Genomic DNA, 20,000 nt, shown 5'->3' on the forward strand with positions numbered 1-20,000 from the left:
TTTTGTCTAGTTTAATACATAATGACCAGACTTATAGACTATTTACCTCTATTATAACTAGACTGGAAAGGTTTTTGTCTAGTTTAATACATAATGACCAGACTTATAGAGGACTATTTACCTCTATTATAACTAGACTGGAAAGGTTTTTGTCTAGTTTAATACATAATGACCAGACTTATAGACTATTTACCTCTATTATAACTAGACTGGAAAGGTTTTTGTCTAGTTTAATACATAATGACCAGACTTATAGACTATTTACCTCTATTATAACTAGACTGGAAAGGTTTTTGTCTAGTTTAATACATAATGACCAGACTTATAGACTATTTACCTCTATTATAACTAGACTGGAAAGGTTTTTGTCTAGTTTAATACATAATGACCAGACTTATAGAGGACTATTTACCTCTATTATAACTAGACTGGAAAGGTTTTTGTCTAGTTTAATACATAATGACCAGACTTATAGACTATTTACCTCTATTATAACTAGACTGGAAAGGTTTTTGTCTAGTTTAATACATAATGACCAGACTTATAGTCTATTTACCTCTATTATAACTAGACTGGAAAGGTTTTTGTCTAGTTTAATACATAATGACCAGACTTATAGAGGACTATTTACCTCTATTATAACTAGACTGGAAAGGTTTTTGTCTAGTTTAATACATAATGACCAGACTTATAGACTATTTACCTCTATTATAACTAGACTGGAAAGGTTTTTGTCTAGTTTAATACATAATGACCAGACTTATAGTCTATTTACCTCTATTATAACTAGACTGGAAAGGTTTTTGTCTAGTTTAATACATAATGACCAGACTTATAGAGGTCTATTTACCTCTATTATAACTAGACTGGAAAGGTTTTTGTCTAGTTTAATACATAATGACCAGACTTATAGAGGACTATTTACCTCTATTATAACTAGACTGGAAAGGTTTTTGTCTAGTTTAATACATAATGACCAGACTTATAGAGGACTATTTACCTCTATTATAACTAGACTGGAAAGGTTTTTGTCTAGTTTAATACATAATGACCAGACTTATAGAGGACTATTTACCTCTATTATAACTAGACTGGAAAGGTTTTTGTCTAGTTTAATACATAATGACCAGACTTATAGACTATTTACCTCTATTATAACTAGACTGGAAAGGTTTTTGTCTAGTTTAATACATAATGACCAGACTTATAGACTATTTACCTCTATTATAACTAGACTGGAAAGGTTTTTGTCTAGTTTAATACATAATGACCAGACTTATAGTCTATTTACCTCTATTATAACTAGACTGGAAAGGTTTTTGTCTAGTTTAATACATAATGACCAGACTTATAGAGGACTATTTACCTCTATTATAACTAGACTGGAAAGGTTTTTGTCTAGTTTAATACATAATGACCAGACTTATAGACTATTTACCTCTATTATAACTAGACTGGAAAGGTTTTTGTCTAGTTTAATACATAATGACCAGACTTATAGTCTATTTACCTCTATTATAACTAGACTGGAAAGGTTTTTGTCTAGTTTAATACATAATGACCAGACTTATAGAGGACTATTTACCTCTATTATAACTAGACTGGAAAGGTTTTTGTCTAGTTTAATACATAATGACCAGACTTATAGACTATTTACCTCTATTATAACTAGACTGGAAAGGTTTTTGTCTAGTTTAATACATAATGACCAGACTTATAGACTATTTACCTCTATTATAACTAGACTGGAAAGGTTTTTGTCTAGTTTAATACATAATGACCAGACTTATAGTCTATTTACCTCTATTATAACTAGACTGGAAAGGTTTTTGTCTAGTTTAATACATAATGACCAGACTTATAGAGGACTATTTACCTCTATTATAACTAGACTGGAAAGGTTTTTGTCTAGTTTAATACATAATGACCAGACTTATAGAGGACTATTTACCTCTATTATAACTAGACTGGAAAGGTTTTTGTCTAGTTTAATACATAATGACCAGACTTATAGACTATTTACCTCTATTATAACTAGACTGGAAAGGTTTTTGTCTAGTTTAATACATAATGACCAGACTTATAGAGGACTATTTACCTCTATTATAACTAGACTGGAAAGGTTTTTGTCTAGTTTAATACATAATGACCAGACTTATAGACTATTTACCTCTATTATAACTAGACTGGAAAGGTTTTTGTCTAGTTTAATACATAATGACCAGACTTATAGAGGACTATTTACCTCTATTATAACTAGACTGGAAAGGTTTTTGTCTAGTTTAATACATAATGACCAGACTTATAGAGGACTATTTACCTCTATTATAACTAGACTGGAAAGGTTTTTGTCTAGTTTAATACATAATGACCAGACTTATAGTCTATTTACCTCTATTATAACTAGACTGGAAAGGTTTTTGTCTAGTTTAATACATAATGACCAGACTTATAGACTATTTACCTCTATTATAACTAGACTGGAAAGGTTTTTGTCTAGTTTAATACATAATGACCAGACTTATAGACTATTTACCTCTATTATAACTAGACTGGAAAGGTTTTTGTCTAGTTTAATACATAATGACCAGACTTATAGAGGACTATTTACCTCTATTATAACTAGACTGGAAAGGTTTTTGTCTAGTTTAATACATAATGACCAGACTTATAGACTATTTACCTCTATTATAACTAGACTGGAAAGGTTTTTGTCTAGTTTAATACATAATGACCAGACTTATAGACTATTTACCTCTATTATAACTAGACTGGAAAGGTTTTTGTCTAGTTTAATACATAATGACCAGACTTATAGACTATTTACCTCTATTATAACTAGACTGGAAAGGTTTTTGTCTAGTTTAATACATAATGACCAGACTTATAGTCTATTTACCTCTATTATAACTAGACTGGAAAGGTTTTTGTCTAGTTTAATACATAATGACCAGACTTATAGACTATTTACCTCTATTATAACTAGACTGGAAAGGTTTTTGTCTAGTTTAATACATAATGACCAGACTTATAGACTATTTACCTCTATTATAACTAGACTGGAAAGGTTTTTGTCTAGTTTAATACATAATGACCAGACTTATAGAGGACTATTTACCTCTATTATAACTAGACTGGAAAGGTTTTTGTCTAGTTTAATACATAATGACCAGACTTATAGAGGACTATTTACCTCTATTATAACTAGACTGGAAAGGTTTTTGTCTAGTTTAATACATAATGACCAGACTTATAGACTATTTACCTCTATTATAACTAGACTGGAAAGGTTTTTGTCTAGTTTAATACATAATGACCAGACTTATAGACTATTTACCTCTATTATAACTAGACTGGAAAGGTTTTTGTCTAGTTTAATACATAATGACCAGACTTATAGACTATTTACCTCTATTATAACTAGACTGGAAAGGTTTTTGTCTAGTTTAATACATAATGACCAGACTTATAGACTATTTACCTCTATTATAACTAGACTGGAAAGGTTTTTGTCTAGTTTAATACATAATGACCAGACTTATAGTCTATTTACCTCTATTATAACTAGACTGGAAAGGTTTTTGTCTAGTTTAATACATAATGACCAGACTTATAGACTATTTACCTCTATTATAACTAGACTGGAAAGGTTTTTGTCTAGTTTAATACATAATGACCAGACTTATAGAGGACTATTTACCTCTATTATAACTAGACTGGAAAGGTTTTTGTCTAGTTTAATACATAATGACCAGACTTATAGACTATTTACCTCTATTATAACTAGACTGGAAAGGTTTTTGTCTAGTTTAATACATAATGACCAGACTTATAGACTATTTACCTCTATTATAACTAGACTGGAAAGGTTTTTGTCTAGTTTAATACATAATGACCAGACTTATAGAGGACTATTTACCTCTATTATAACTAGACTGGAAAGGTTTTTGTCTAGTTTAATACATAATGACCAGACTTATAGACTATTTACCTCTATTATAACTAGACTGGAAAGGTTTTTGTCTAGTTTAATACATAATGACCAGACTTATAGACTATTTACCTCTATTATAACTAGACTGGAAAGGTTTTTGTCTAGTTTAATACATAATGACCAGACTTATAGACTATTTACCTCTATTATAACTAGACTGGAAAGGTTTTTGTCTAGTTTAATACATAATGACCAGACTTATAGACTATTTACCTCTATTATAACTAGACTGGAAAGGTTTTTGTCTAGTTTAATACATAATGACCAGACTTATAGACTATTTACCTCTATTATAACTAGACTGGAAAGGTTTTTGTCTAGTTTAATACATAATGACCAGACTTATAGACTATTTACCTCTATTATAACTAGACTGGAAAGGTTTTTGTCTAGTTTAATACATAATGACCAGACTTATAGACTATTTACCTCTATTATAACTAGACTGGAAAGGTTTTTGTCTAGTTTAATACATAATGACCAGACTTATAGACTATTTACCTCTATTATAACTAGACTGGAAAGGTTTTTGTCTAGTTTAATACATAATGACCAGACTTATAGTCTATTTACCTCTATTATAACTAGACTGGAAAGGTTTTTGTCTAGTTTAATACATAATGACCAGACTTATAGACTATTTACCTCTATTATAACTAGACTGGAAAGGTTTTTGTCTAGTTTAATACATAATGACCAGACTTATAGACTATTTACCTCTATTATAACTAGACTGGAAAGGTTTTTGTCTAGTTTAATACATAATGACCAGACTTATAGACTATTTACCTCTATTATAACTAGACTGGAAAGGTTTTTGTCTAGTTTAATACATAATGACCAGACTTATAGTCTATTTACCTCTATTATAACTAGACTGGAAAGGTTTTTGTCTAGTTTAATACATAATGACCAGACTTATAGACTATTTACCTCTATTATAACTAGACTGGAAAGGTTTTTGTCTAGTTTAATACATAATGACCAGACTTATAGAGGACTATTTACCTCTATTATAACTAGACTGGAAAGGTTTTTGTCTAGTTTAATACATAATGACCAGACTTATAGACTATTTACCTCTATTATAACTAGACTGGAAAGGTTTTTGTCTAGTTTAATACATAATGACCAGACTTATAGAGGACTATTTACCTCTATTATAACTAGACTGGAAAGGTTTTTGTCTAGTTTAATACATAATGACCAGACTTATAGTCTATTTACCTCTATTATAACTAGACTGGAAAGGTTTTTGTCTAGTTTAATACATAATGACCAGACTTATAGAGGACTATTTACCTCTATTATAACTAGACTGGAAAGGTTTTTGTCTAGTTTAATACATAATGACCAGACTTATAGAGGACTATTTACCTCTATTATAACTAGACTGGAAAGGTTTTTGTCTAGTTTAATACATAATGACCAGACTTATAGACTATTTACCTCTATTATAACTAGACTGGAAAGGTTTTTGTCTAGTTTAATACATAATGACCAGACTTATAGACTATTTACCTCTATTATAACTAGACTGGAAAGGTTTTTGTCTAGTTTAATACATAATGACCAGACTTATAGTCTATTTACCTCTATTATAACTAGACTGGAAAGGTTTTTGTCTAGTTTAATACATAATGACCAGACTTATAGAGGACTATTTACCTCTATTATAACTAGACTGGAAAGGTTTTTGTCTAGTTTAATACATAATGACCAGACTTATAGAGGACTATTTACCTCTATTATAACTAGACTGGAAAGGTTTTTGTCTAGTTTAATACATAATGACCAGACTTATAGAGGACTATTTACCTCTATTATAACTAGACTGGAAAGGTTTTTGTCTAGTTTAATACATAATGACCAGACTTATAGAGGACTATTTACCTCTATTATAACTAGACTGGAAAGGTTTTTGTCTAGTTTAATACATAATGACCAGACTTATAGTCTATTTACCTCTATTATAACTAGACTGGAAAGGTTTTTGTCTAGTTTAATACATAATGACCAGACTTATAGACTATTTACCTCTATTATAACTAGACTGGAAAGGTTTTTGTCTAGTTTAATACATAATGACCAGACTTATAGACTATTTACCTCTATTATAACTAGACTGGAAAGGTTTTTGTCTAGTTTAATACATAATGACCAGACTTATAGAGGACTATTTACCTCTATTATAACTAGACTGGAAAGGTTTTTGTCTAGTTTAATACATAATGACCAGACTTATAGTCTATTTACCTCTATTATAACTAGACTGGAAAGGTTTTTGTCTAGTTTAATACATAATGACCAGACTTATAGACTATTTACCTCTATTATAACTAGACTGGAAAGGTTTTTGTCTAGTTTAATACATAATGACCAGACTTATAGACTATTTACCTCTATTATAACTAGACTGGAAAGGTTTTTGTCTAGTTTAATACATAATGACCAGACTTATAGTCTATTTACCTCTATTATAACTAGACTGGAAAGGTTTTTGTCTAGTTTAATACATAATGACCAGACTTATAGACTATTTACCTCTATTATAACTAGACTGGAAAGGTTTTTGTCTAGTTTAATACATAATGACCAGACTTATAGAGGCCTATTTACCTCTATTATAACTAGACTGGAAAGGTTTTTGTCTAGTTTAATACATAATGACCAGACTTATAGTCTATTTACCTCTATTATAACTAGACTGGAAAGGTTTTTGTCTAGTTTAATACATAATGACCAGACTTATAGACTATTTACCTCTATTATAACTAGACTGGAAAGGTTTTTGTCTAGTTTAATACATAATGACCAGACTTATAGAGGCCTATTTACCTCTATTATAACTAGACTGGAAAGGTTTTTGTCTAGTTTAATACATAATGACCAGACTTATAGTCTATTTACCTCTATTATAACTAGACTGGAAAGGTTTTTGTCTAGTTTAATACATAATGACCAGACTTATAGACTATTTACCTCTATTATAACTAGACTGGAAAGGTTTTTGTCTAGTTTAATACATAATGACCAGACTTATAGTCTATTTACCTCTATTATAACTAGACTGGAAAGGTTTTTGTCTAGTTTAATACATAATGACCAGACTTATAGTCTATTTACCTCTATTATAACTAGACTGGAAAGGTTTTTGTCTAGTTTAATACATAATGACCAGACTTATAGACTATTTACCTCTATTATAACTAGACTGGAAAGGTTTTTGTCTAGTTTAATACATAATGACCAGACTTATAGACTATTTACCTCTATTATAACTAGACTGGAAAGGTTTTTGTCTAGTTTAATACATAATGACCAGACTTATAGTCTATTTACCTCTATTATAACTAGACTGGAAAGGTTTTTGTCTAGTTTAATACATAATGACCAGACTTATAGACTATTTACCTCTATTATAACTAGACTGGAAAGGTTTTTGTCTAGTTTAATACATAATGACCAGACTTATAGACTATTTACCTCTATTATAACTAGACTGGAAAGGTTTTTGTCTAGTTTAATACATAATGACCAGACTTATAGAGGACTATTTACCTCTATTATAACTAGACTGGAAAGGTTTTTGTCTAGTTTAATACATAATGACCAGACTTATAGACTATTTACCTCTATTATAACTAGACTGGAAAGGTTTTTGTCTAGTTTAATACATAATGACCAGACTTATAGACTATTTACCTCTATTATAACTAGACTGGAAAGGTTTTTGTCTAGTTTAATACATAATGACCAGACTTATAGACTATTTACCTCTATTATAACTAGACTGGAAAGGTTTTTGTCTAGTTTAATACATAATGACCAGACTTATAGAGGACTATTTACCTCTATTATAACTAGACTGGAAAGGTTTTTGTCTAGTTTAATACATAATGACCAGACTTATAGACTATTTACCTCTATTATAACTAGACTGGAAAGGTTTTTGTCTAGTTTAATACATAATGACCAGACTTATAGACTATTTACCTCTATTATAACTAGACTGGAAAGGTTTTTGTCTAGTTTAATACATAATGACCAGACTTATAGAGGACTATTTACCTCTATTATAACTAGACTGGAAAGGTTTTTGTCTAGTTTAATACATAATGACCAGACTTATAGACTATTTACCTCTATTATAACTAGACTGGAAAGGTTTTTGTCTAGTTTAATACATAATGACCAGACTTATAGTCTATTTACCTCTATTATAACTAGACTGGAAAGGTTTTTGTCTAGTTTAATACATAATGACCAGACTTATAGAGGACTATTTACCTCTATTATAACTAGACTGGAAAGGTTTTTGTCTAGTTTAATACATAATGACCAGACTTATAGAGGACTATTTACCTCTATTATAACTAGACTGGAAAGGTTTTTGTCTAGTTTAATACATAATGACCAGACTTATAGACTATTTACCTCTATTATAACTAGACTGGAAAGGTTTTTGTCTAGTTTAATACATAATGACCAGACTTATAGACTATTTACCTCTATTATAACTAGACTGGAAAGGTTTTTGTCTAGTTTAATACATAATGACCAGACTTATAGTCTATTTACCTCTATTATAACTAGACTGGAAAGGTTTTTGTCTAGTTTAATACATAATGACCAGACTTATAGACTATTTACCTCTATTATAACTAGACTGGAAAGGTTTTTGTCTAGTTTAATACATAATGACCAGACTTATAGAGGACTATTTACCTCTATTATAACTAGACTGGAAAGGTTTTTGTCTAGTTTAATACATAATGACCAGACTTATAGACTATTTACCTCTATTATAACTAGACTGGAAAGGTTTTTGTCTAGTTTAATACATAATGACCAGACTTATAGAGGACTATTTACCTCTATTATAACTAGACTGGAAAGGTTTTTGTCTAGTTTAATACATAATGACCAGACTTATAGAGGACTATTTACCTCTATTATAACTAGACTGGAAAGGTTTTTGTCTAGTTTAATACATAATGACCAGACTTATAGAGGACTATTTACCTCTATTATAACTAGACTGGAAAGGTTTTTGTCTAGTTTAATACATAATGACCAGACTTATAGACTATTTACCTCTATTATAACTAGACTGGAAAGGTTTTTGTCTAGTTTAATACATAATGACCAGACTTATAGTCTATTTACCTCTATTATAACTAGACTGGAAAGGTTTTTGTCTAGTTTAATACATAATGACCAGACTTATAGACTATTTACCTCTATTATAACTAGACTGGAAAGGTTTTTGTCTAGTTTAATACATAATGACCAGACTTATAGACTATTTACCTCTATTATAACTAGACTGGAAAGGTTTTTGTCTAGTTTAATACATAATGACCAGACTTATAGAGGACTATTTACCTCTATTATAACTAGACTGGAAAGGTTTTTGTCTAGTTTAATACATAATGACCAGACTTATAGACTATTTACCTCTATTATAACTAGACTGGAAAGGTTTTTGTCTAGTTTAATACATAATGACCAGACTTATAGAGGACTATTTACCTCTATTATAACTAGACTGGAAAGGTTTTTGTCTAGTTTAATACATAATGACCAGACTTATAGACTATTTACCTCTATTATAACTAGACTGGAAAGGTTTTTGTCTAGTTTAATACATAATGACCAGACTTATAGAGGACTATTTACCTCTATTATAACTAGACTGGAAAGGTTTTTGTCTAGTTTAATACATAATGACCAGACTTATAGAGGACTATTTACCTCTATTATAACTAGACTGGAAAGGTTTTTGTCTAGTTTAATACATAATGACCAGACTTATAGAGGACTATTTACCTCTATTATAACTAGACTGGAAAGGTTTTTGTCTAGTTTAATACATAATGACCAGACTTATAGACTATTTACCTCTATTATAACTAGACTGGAAAGGTTTTTGTCTAGTTTAATACATAATGACCAGACTTATAGTCTATTTACCTCTATTATAACTAGACTGGAAAGGTTTTTGTCTAGTTTAATACATAATGACCAGACTTATAGAGGACTATTTACCTCTATTATAACTAGACTGGAAAGGTTTTTGTCTAGTTTAATACATAATGACCAGACTTATAGACTATTTACCTCTATTATAACTAGACTGGAAAGGTTTTTGTCTAGTTTAATACATAATGACCAGACTTATAGACTATTTACCTCTATTATAACTAGACTGGAAAGGTTTTTGTCTAGTTTAATACATAATGACCAGACTTATAGTCTATTTACCTCTATTATAACTAGACTGGAAAGGTTTTTGTCTAGTTTAATACATAATGACCAGACTTATAGTCTATTTACCTCTATTATAACTAGACTGGAAAGGTTTTTGTCTAGTTTAATACATAATGACCAGACTTATAGACTATTTACCTCTATTATAACTAGACTGGAAAGGTTTTTGTCTAGTTTAATACATAATGACCAGACTTATAGACTATTTACCTCTATTATAACTAGACTGGAAAGGTTTTTGTCTAGTTTAATACATAATGACCAGACTTATAGACTATTTACCTCTATTATAACTAGACTGGAAAGGTTTTTGTCTAGTTTAATACATAATGACCAGACTTATAGTCTATTTACCTCTATTATAACTAGACTGGAAAGGTTTTTGTCTAGTTTAATACATAATGACCAGACTTATAGACTATTTACCTCTATTATAACTAGACTGGAAAGGTTTTTGTCTAGTTTAATACATAATGACCAGACTTATAGACTATTTACCTCTATTATAACTAGACTGGAAAGGTTTTTGTCTAGTTTAATACATAATGACCAGACTTATAGAGGTCTATTTACCTCTATTATAACTAGACTGGAAAGGTTTTTGTCTAGTTTAATACATAATGACCAGACTTATAGTCTATTTACCTCTATTATAACTAGACTGGAAAGGTTTTTGTCTAGTTTAATACATAATGACCAGACTTATAGACTATTTACCTCTATTATAACTAGACTGGAAAGGTTTTTGTCTAGTTTAATACATAATGACCAGACTTATAGACTATTTACCTCTATTATAACTAGACTGGAAAGGTTTTTGTCTAGTTTAATACATAATGACCAGACTTATAGAGGACTATTTACCTCTATTATAACTAGACTGGAAAGGTTTTTGTCTAGTTTAATACATAATGACCAGACTTATAGAGGACTATTTACCTCTATTATAACTAGACTGGAAAGGTTTTTGTCTAGTTTAATACATAATGACCAGACTTATAGTCTATTTACCTCTATTATAACTAGACTGGAAAGGTTTTTGTCTAGTTTAATACATAATGACCAGACTTATAGACTATTTACCTCTATTATAACTAGACTGGAAAGGTTTTTGTCTAGTTTAATACATAATGACCAGACTTATAGACTATTTACCTCTATTATAACTAGACTGGAAAGGTTTTTGTCTAGTTTAATACATAATGACCAGACTTATAGACTATTTACCTCTATTATAACTAGACTGGAAAGGTTTTTGTCTAGTTTAATACATAATGACCAGACTTATAGACTATTTACCTCTATTATAACTAGACTGGAAAGGTTTTTGTCTAGTTTAATACATAATGACCAGACTTATAGACTATTTACCTCTATTATAACTAGACTGGAAAGGTTTTTGTCTAGTTTAATACATAATGACCAGACTTATAGACTATTTACCTCTATTATAACTAGACTGGAAAGGTTTTTGTCTAGTTTAATACATAATGACCAGACTTATAGACTATTTACCTCTATTATAACTAGACTGGAAAGGTTTTTGTCTAGTTTAATACATAATGACCAGACTTATAGAGGACTATTTACCTCTATTATAACTAGACTGGAAAGGTTTTTGTCTAGTTTAATACATAATGACCAGACTTATAGACTATTTACCTCTATTATAACTAGACTGGAAAGGTTTTTGTCTAGTTTAATACATAATGACCAGACTTATAGACTATTTACCTCTATTATAACTAGACTGGAAAGGTTTTTGTCTAGTTTAATACATAATGACCAGACTTATAGACTATTTACCTCTATTATAACTAGACTGGAAAGGTTTTTGTCTAGTTTAATACATAATGACCAGACTTATAGACTATTTACCTCTATTATAACTAGACTGGAAAGGTTTTTGTCTAGTTTAATACATAATGACCAGACTTATAGACTATTTACCTCTATTATAACTAGACTGGAAAGGTTTTTGTCTAGTTTAATACATAATGACCAGACTTATAGAGGACTATTTACCTCTATTATAACTAGACTGGAAAGGTTTTTGTCTAGTTTAATACATAATGACCAGACTTATAGACTATTTACCTCTATTATAACTAGACTGGAAAGGTTTTTGTCTAGTTTAATACATAATGACCAGACTTATAGACTATTTACCTCTATTATAACTAGACTGGAAAGGTTTTTGTCTAGTTTAATACATAATGACCAGACTTATAGTCTATTTACCTCTATTATAACTAGACTGGAAAGGTTTTTGTCTAGTTTAATACATAATGACCAGACTTATAGACTATTTACCTCTATTATAACTAGACTGGAAAGGTTTTTGTCTAGTTTAATACATAATGACCAGACTTATAGTCTATTTACCTCTATTATAACTAGACTGGAAAGGTTTTTGTCTAGTTTAATACATAATGACCAGACTTATAGACTATTTACCTCTATTATAACTAGACTGGAAAGGTTTTTGTCTAGTTTAATACATAATGACCAGACTTATAGTCTATTTACCTCTATTATAACTAGACTGGAAAGGTTTTTGTCTAGTTTAATACATAATGATGCCGCGATCAGAGAACATGTGACCCGGGGAACATAGGGATGATCCCGTCTACAGTTAGCCAGTTAGCTGTGTTAGCCGCCGAGCTAGCAGCTGAATTAGCAGCCGAGTTAGCCGCGATCGGGGAACATATGACCCAGGGAACATAAGTACGCTCCCCAACTGAGTTAGCTTAAATGATGCTAAATCGCGATCATGCTAACAAGTAAAAACGGACTTTCAAAGAGTGTAAATATACACCAGCAGCTAACAACACAATCAGAAGAGGAAAGTAACATGTACACTCTCATTTCACTTCCCCATGAACACAACTTACATCGTCAGTGACTGCTGCACGTGAGGAAAAGAAGAGGAACTGTATAACTGCCTTCATAATAAAACCACCTACTTCAAAATAAAAGCATGCATACATAAATATCCTTTGATTTGAAGAATTCATAATAATTATAATACTCAAAAGTAACTAGGAATTGATTTGTAGCCTAACCATTGACTAAACAGGGCATGAACAACCAGACATTCATTTTTCTGAAACATGCACCATTTATTTTAAATATTTTTTTAAACAGCTGATTTTTTTTTTATCAGGTCTGCATATGAACACATTGCAGAGAACTGAGTGGACATTCATCCAGAAGGGCTGTATATTAAAGATGTGTGTGTGATCCGAGCCTTCCATTCAATAGATTGGAATTTCCTATATCGAGTTTTACACAGATTCGACATACCACTGTCAGAATTAAAGTAAATGGCTGCTTATCAAACATTTTTATTTTGGACAAGGTTCCTTCCTTCCTCCCTTCTTCCTTCCTTCCCTCCTTTCCTTCCCTCCTCCCTTCCCTCCTTTCCTTCCTTCCTCTAACCCCTAACCCCTAACTTATATAACTGATAGAATAAAGAGAAAGGAGGAAGGAAAGGAGGGAGGGAGGAAGGAAAGAGAGAAGGAGGGAAGGAAGAAGGAAGGAAGGAAGAAAAGGATGGAGGACGGAAAGGAAAGGAGGGAGGAAAGAAAGAAAGAGAGAAGCAGGGAAAGGATGGAGGGGGGAATGAAATTAAAGTTCCTCCCTTCTTCCTTTCCTTCCGTCCCTCCTCCTTTCCTTCCTTCCTCTAACCCCTAGTATATATATATGAATAAGTTGATAGAATAAAGAGTGGAGTCAGAGTTCAGCTAACTTTTTATTTGCACGTTAACAAACAGAATCGCAGCTCAAACACACAAAAGCTCCGTCAGACAGGAAGGAAGCAGACGCCGGTACAACCCACCGGTTACCGACCGACCGGTTATTAGGGTTAGGGTTAGTCACCGACCGGTTACGGATCAGCTGACCTGGCCGGTTACGGATCGGTGACCGGGCCGGTTAAAGATCGGTGACCTGGCCGGTTACGGATCGGTGACTCGACCGGTTATCGATCGGTGACCCGACCGGTTACGGATCGGTGATTCGGCCGGTGACCCGATCGGTTATCGATCGGTGACCGGCCCGGTTATGGATCAGCTGACCGGGTCGGTTATGGATCAGCTGACTCGGCCGGTTATGGATCAGCTGACCGGGCCGGTTACGGATCAGCTGACCGGGCCGGTTATGGATCAGCTGACTGGCGACTTCCTGTTCAAACCGCTGCTGAATGACATGAAGAAGAAAAGAGATGGAGGCTGAGAGCAGAACCAATAAATCAATAATCAACCCTTTACACCGTTAATCGTTAGTTTGATCAGCTGGACTTTAATTAATGAGCTCGTCACCACGGCGACCACACAGAAACAGCAGGCAGAGCAAACAGGAAGTAGTTTCCTGAATGGTAATTTTCAATGAGTCACTTTTATTTGATCGGTATATTGATCACTTCCTGTTTGGAGATTATACACAGATTGAAACTTTATTAACAAACTGAACTCTGAACGATTAGTCCGAGCTGCAGTGATGAAGATGATGATGAAGATGAAGATTATGAAGAAGATGAAGATGATGATGAAGAAGAAGAAGATGATGATGATAGAGATGATAATGATAAAGATGATGATGAAGAAGATGATGATGATGGTGATGATGATGATGATGAAGATGATGAAGATGATGAAGATGATATTAGTGGAATTGGTTCATGCTACAAACATTGTATTGTACATGTTGTCAGTCCGGATGCTGCTCATCTTCATCATCATCATCATCATCATCTTCATCATCATCATCATCTTCATCATCGTCTTCAGTTCATTGATCGACCAGAGGGCTGACAGGTGTGAGCGCAGCCTCTGATTGGCTCTCCTGAACAGCACCGACGTCATCCTGTCAGTCGGAGTGATGTCAGAGTGATGTCAGAGTGATGTCAGAGTGATGTCAGAGTGATGTCAGCAGCTCTTCTTTTGGTTTTTTTCAGACAGACATGCGATGAACAGCAGGAGGGGAATCTTCTTTTTTTTTTTTTATTCGAGCATTCCTTCCGATGATGTCATCACTCCTTCCGATGATGTCATCACTCCTTCCGATGATGTCACCAACCTTTAACTATGACGTCATGTCTGTGTTTTGAAAAGCAGCCGATTGGCCGGCTGTTAGAGACAGAAAGAGAGAGTGTTGGTTTTCACACGCTGGCCCTGAACGCAGCGCCGGGGGTCAAAGGTCACATGATGACTCATCAGGAGCGCTGACCAATCAGCTGTTAGATAGAATATTTAATTACATGTTAATGATTAATTATATTAAGTTTTATTGAGGTCAAAGGTCAAAGGTCAGAGGTCAAAGGTCAGAGGTCAAAGGTCAGGGCCTAGTATTCAGCATGACGATGCGTTCAGGGTCAGTGTGGAGTGTAGGAACATGTGAGCAGGTCAGTGTGTGTTAGTACAGATGTGTGTGTGTCTGTGTGTGTGTGTGTGTGTGTCTGTGTGTCTCTGTGTGTCTACATGTGTGTGTGTGTGTGTCTGTGTGTCTGTGTGTGTGTGTGTCTCTGTGTGTGTGTGTGTGTATCTCTGTGTGTGTGTGTGTGTGTATCTCTGTGTGTGTGTGTGTGTGTGTGTGTGTGTGTCTGTGTGTGTGTGTGTTTGTGTGTGTGTGTCTGTGTGTGTGTGTGTGTGTGTGTATCTGTGTGTGTGTGTGTGTATCTGTGTGTGTGTGTACACTCAGTCTTTATCTCAGAGTCTGTAGAGTCTCTACCCCCCCGCCCCCCCCCCCCCCCCCCCTCCTCCTGCTCAGTACTCGTTCAGGTTGTGCCATTTGGAGATCTGCCGGCGGGGGTTCTCGCAGACCTCCCTCCAGTGAGCGGCTCCGGTGGGGGCGGGGCTGTGCAGGCCCAGCAGAACCCGGCCCAGAACCTCGTTCTTGGTGGTCCGGTCGAAGTCCACCACCAGGAACTCCACGGAGACCTCGGGCAGCAGCTCGGGGGGGATGTCGTAGATGAAGGACTCGTTGAAGACCGGGTTCAGGGTGCACTTCTTCACGTGGGTCTTCTTCTTAGCGATGCGCTTACGTCCGTAGAACACGTTCACCTTCACGTAGGGGTCTGAGGAGAGAGGAGGAGAACGTTAGAACACGTTAGAACCCCCCCCCAGGGGTCTGAGGAGAGAGGAGGAGAACGTTAGAACACGTTAGAACCCCCCCCAGGGGTCTGAGGAGAGAGGAGGAGAACGTTAGAACACGTTAGAACCCCCCCCAGGGGTCTGAGGAGAGAGGAGGAGAACGTTAGAACACGTTAGAACCCCCCCCAGGGGTCTGAGGAGAGAGGAGGAGAACGTTAGAACACGTTAGAACCCCCCCCAGGGGTCTGAGGAGAGAGGAGGAGAACGTTAGAACACGTTAGAACCCCCCCCAGGGGTCTGAGGAGAGAGGAGGAGAACGTTAGAACCAGGGTTCTAAATTAACACCCGCCAAATTTATGATTTGATTTTCATCCATCTATCTCTGCACAACTGTAGACCTGGGCCTAAGTTGAGAGCAGTGCTGGACACAGACACCTATGAGGGAGTCCTCCTGAGTCCTCCTGAGTCCTCCTGAAGCCTACTGATGCTGACCAGCATGACAAGGCAAAGAAATAATTACCCCCTCCTTCCCACCCCCCACCCCCACCCCCAAAGCAGGTTAGGGGAAAAGAAAGGGCAGGGTGAAAGCTGTACTCTACAGTGTAACAACGGTTTCTATGGCCATCTGTGACTGTATAAAATGATACTTATTTATATAAATTATAAACAAATACATGTTCAAACATAATCAGGATATCCTCTCTGCTGTGTGATGTCATCAAGAAATGGTTGTCTGATTTTCCTAATAACTCAAATCAAATTGTTTCCATATATAAAGTATTTGAGAACTGGGGATATTTCTTTGTTCCACACTTTAAGTCTCTGGGTCTGGCATGAGATCATATCTGTAAACCTCAGAGACAGAACATGTGTGCCAGTGTCCAAATGTCTAATATTGTGAGACAGTGTTATTTGGTTTATCAGGAATCAGAGTAAATGTAATTTGTTAATATATATATATTGTCTGTGTGACCCTGCTACAGGAACCTTTGAGAAGACCTCATGTCCTCTCCTCACCATTCCTGCAACTCCAGCTGACAGTGAAAGAGGGTTCAGTGGAATGAAGCAGGTAAAGAGTGAAAGGTGAGACCCTCTCTGACCTCCTTAAACCCAGCTGTGCTCACCTGACATCAAACACTTTGATCCAGAGAGCTCTGAAGACATTAGATTCAGATGATAGATGATAGATACTTTATTGATCCCAAACTGGGAAATTATCAAAATGAAAAAGAAAAAGAAATGAAAAGTTTGCTCTATCTTTGTATATATTGTTGTATGATTGTTCTTTCTAGGTCAGGGGTCATTCTTCCTTCCATCCTTCCTTCCTTCCTCCTTTCCTTCCTTCCTCCCTCCCTCCTTTACTTCCTTGCCTCCTTCTCTCTTTCTTTCCTCCCTCCTTCCTTCCTCCCTCCCTCCTTCCCTCCTCCCTCCCTCCTTTCCTCCCTCCCTCATCATCAGAGGGTGTGGTACTTACTCGCTGACAGGCCGGTGATGTCCATCTTGGGAAGGTGTCTGGCCTTCAGGACCACGACGCTGAGGCGATGAGACACCGGCTGGTAGGACAGAGACGCCAGCAGCTCCCCGCGAGTCTCACACTGCAACACAGAAACATGCTCAGTCCACCTTAAATCTCAGTCCTTATTAAAGCTCAGTCCACCTTAAATCAGTCCACCTTAAAGCTCAGTCCTCATTAAATCTCAGTCCACCTTAAATATCAGTCGACCTTAAATCAGTCCACTTTAAAGCTCAGTCCATCTTAAAGCTCAGTCCACCTTAAATCAGTCCACTTTAAAGCTCAGTCCATCTTAAAGCTCAGTCCACCTTAAAGCTCAGTCCACCTTAAAGCTCAGTCCACCTTAAAGCTCAGTCCACCTTAAATCAGTCCACTTTAAAGCTCAGTCCATCTTAAAGCTCAGTCCACCTTAAAGCTCAGTCCACCTTAAAGCTCATTCCACCTTAAAGCTCATTCCACCTTAAAGCTCAGTCCACCTTAAAGCTCAGGCCTCATTAAAGCTCAGTCCACCTTAAATCAATCCACCTTAAATCTCAGTCCTCATTAAAGCTCAGTCCACCTTAAAGCTCAGTCCACCTTAAATCAGTCCTCATTAAAGCTCAGTCCAACTTAAAGCTCAGTCCACCTTAAATCAGTCCTCATTAAAGCTCAGTCCACCTTAAAGCTCAGTCCACCTTAAATCAGTCCTCATTAAAGCTCAGTCCTCATTAAAGCTCAGTCCTCATTGAATCTCAGTCCACCTTAAAGCTCAGTCCACCTTAAATCAGTCCTCATTAAAGCTCAGTCCACCTTAAAGCTCAGTCCACCTTAAAGCTCAGTCCACCTTAAATCAGTCCTCATTAAAGCTCAGTCCTCATTAAAGCTCAGTCCACCTTAAAGCTCAGTCCACCTTAAATCAGTCCTCATTAAAGCTCAGTCCTCATTAAATCTCAGTCCACCTTAAAGCTCAGTCCACCTTAAAGCTCAGTCCACCTTAAATCAGTCCTCATTAAAGATCAGTCCTCATTAAAGCTCAGTCCACCTTAAAGCTCAGTCCACCTTAAATCAGTCCTCATTAAAGATCAGTCCTCATTAAAGCTCAGACCAGCAGCTGTTGCCACGGTGACAGCAGCATCAGCAGCTAGTTAGCTCAGACCAGCAGCTGTTGCCACGGTGACAGCAGCATCAGCAGCTAGTTAGTCTCTTTTAGCCCCGCCCCCTAACCTGCTGGGGGCGGGGCTTAAAGAGACGGAGCTGAAGGACCAGTAGAAGATCAATCAGGAGGTTTGGTTCCAGCAGCTTCCTGTCTGGCTGTGATTGGTGCGTGCCCCCCCCCCCCCCCAGCACCCCCCCTCACCTGCATGTTCCTCTTGGTGATCTGCTGGCTCAGGTGGACTCGGCCCGTGCTGGGGTCCACGCCCTTCAGAGGCACCACCGCCTCGCCGATGACATCATCGCGGGCGAAGCGGTCGAAGCTGAGGACCAGGAAGTGCAGCGTGAGCTCCGGCAGCGAGCTGTAGGCGACTCCGTAGAAGGTGAAGGTCTCGTCGAAGAGCGGGTCCAGAGTCTTCCTCAGGACCCGGGTCTTCACGCGGTGCTTCTTCTCCGGCAGGATGGTCATCTTCACGTAGGGGTCCGAGCTCCCCGCCTGCTCGTCCATGGCGGGCAGCCCGCGGGCCCCCACCACCGTCACCACCAGCGCCTTCTTGGGGAAGTTGTAGTCCACGGTGAGGCTGACGGCGCCGAGGCCCGGCTCCGGCTCCGGCTCCGGCTCCGAGGAGGCGGGGCTAAAGGGGGAGGCGGTCTTGCTGCTGGTCTGGCTGCTCCCGGCCGAGCTGCTGTCCAGGCAGCAGTAGTCGGCTCGGACCGGCAGCGCCCGCTCGGTCCGGGCCGGGCCGTGAGGGGGGGCGGAGCCAGCGCCGGCGGCGGGGGGCACCAGGTGGCTCATCTGCAGCTGACCCGTCATGTCCAGGATGTTGTTCTCGGCGTCGACCAGCACCATGCCCCGCCCCGCCGCGCCGTCGCCGGCCCGCCGCACGCCGCGGACGATCCGCTTGCTGCCGCTGAGGGATTCTGGGTAAATGCTGATGCCCTTCAGCATGTGGATGAACTTGTAGGGCGGGTCCTCGGCGTCACAGTAACGGTCGCC

At 36.5% G+C, this 20,000-nt stretch overlaps 1 protein-coding gene across 1 annotated transcript in view; it reads right to left on the reverse strand.

The window, feature by feature from the left end:
- Positions 1-16,032: 16,032 nt before the first annotated feature.
- LOC128366408 (synaptotagmin-11-like) overlaps positions 16,033-20,000 on the reverse strand; it is a 6,231-nt gene continuing 2,263 nt past the window's right edge. Inside the window, exons 2-4 of the mRNA XM_053327115.1 lie at positions 19,209-20,000; positions 17,834-17,954; positions 16,033-16,343 (exon numbers count right to left, since the gene is read on the reverse strand). The exon at positions 19,209-20,000 is cut by the window's right edge and continues 128 nt beyond it. Of these exons, the coding sequence (XP_053183090.1) occupies positions 16,033-16,343; positions 17,834-17,954; positions 19,209-20,000 (1,224 nt within the window). The remainder of the gene's footprint in view (positions 16,344-17,833; positions 17,955-19,208) is intronic.

The sequence above is a fragment of the Scomber japonicus genome, chromosome 10 (assembly GCF_027409825.1).
Source record: "Scomber japonicus isolate fScoJap1 chromosome 10, fScoJap1.pri, whole genome shotgun sequence".
In the NCBI taxonomy this organism is placed as follows: Eukaryota; Metazoa; Chordata; class Actinopteri; order Scombriformes; family Scombridae; genus Scomber; species Scomber japonicus.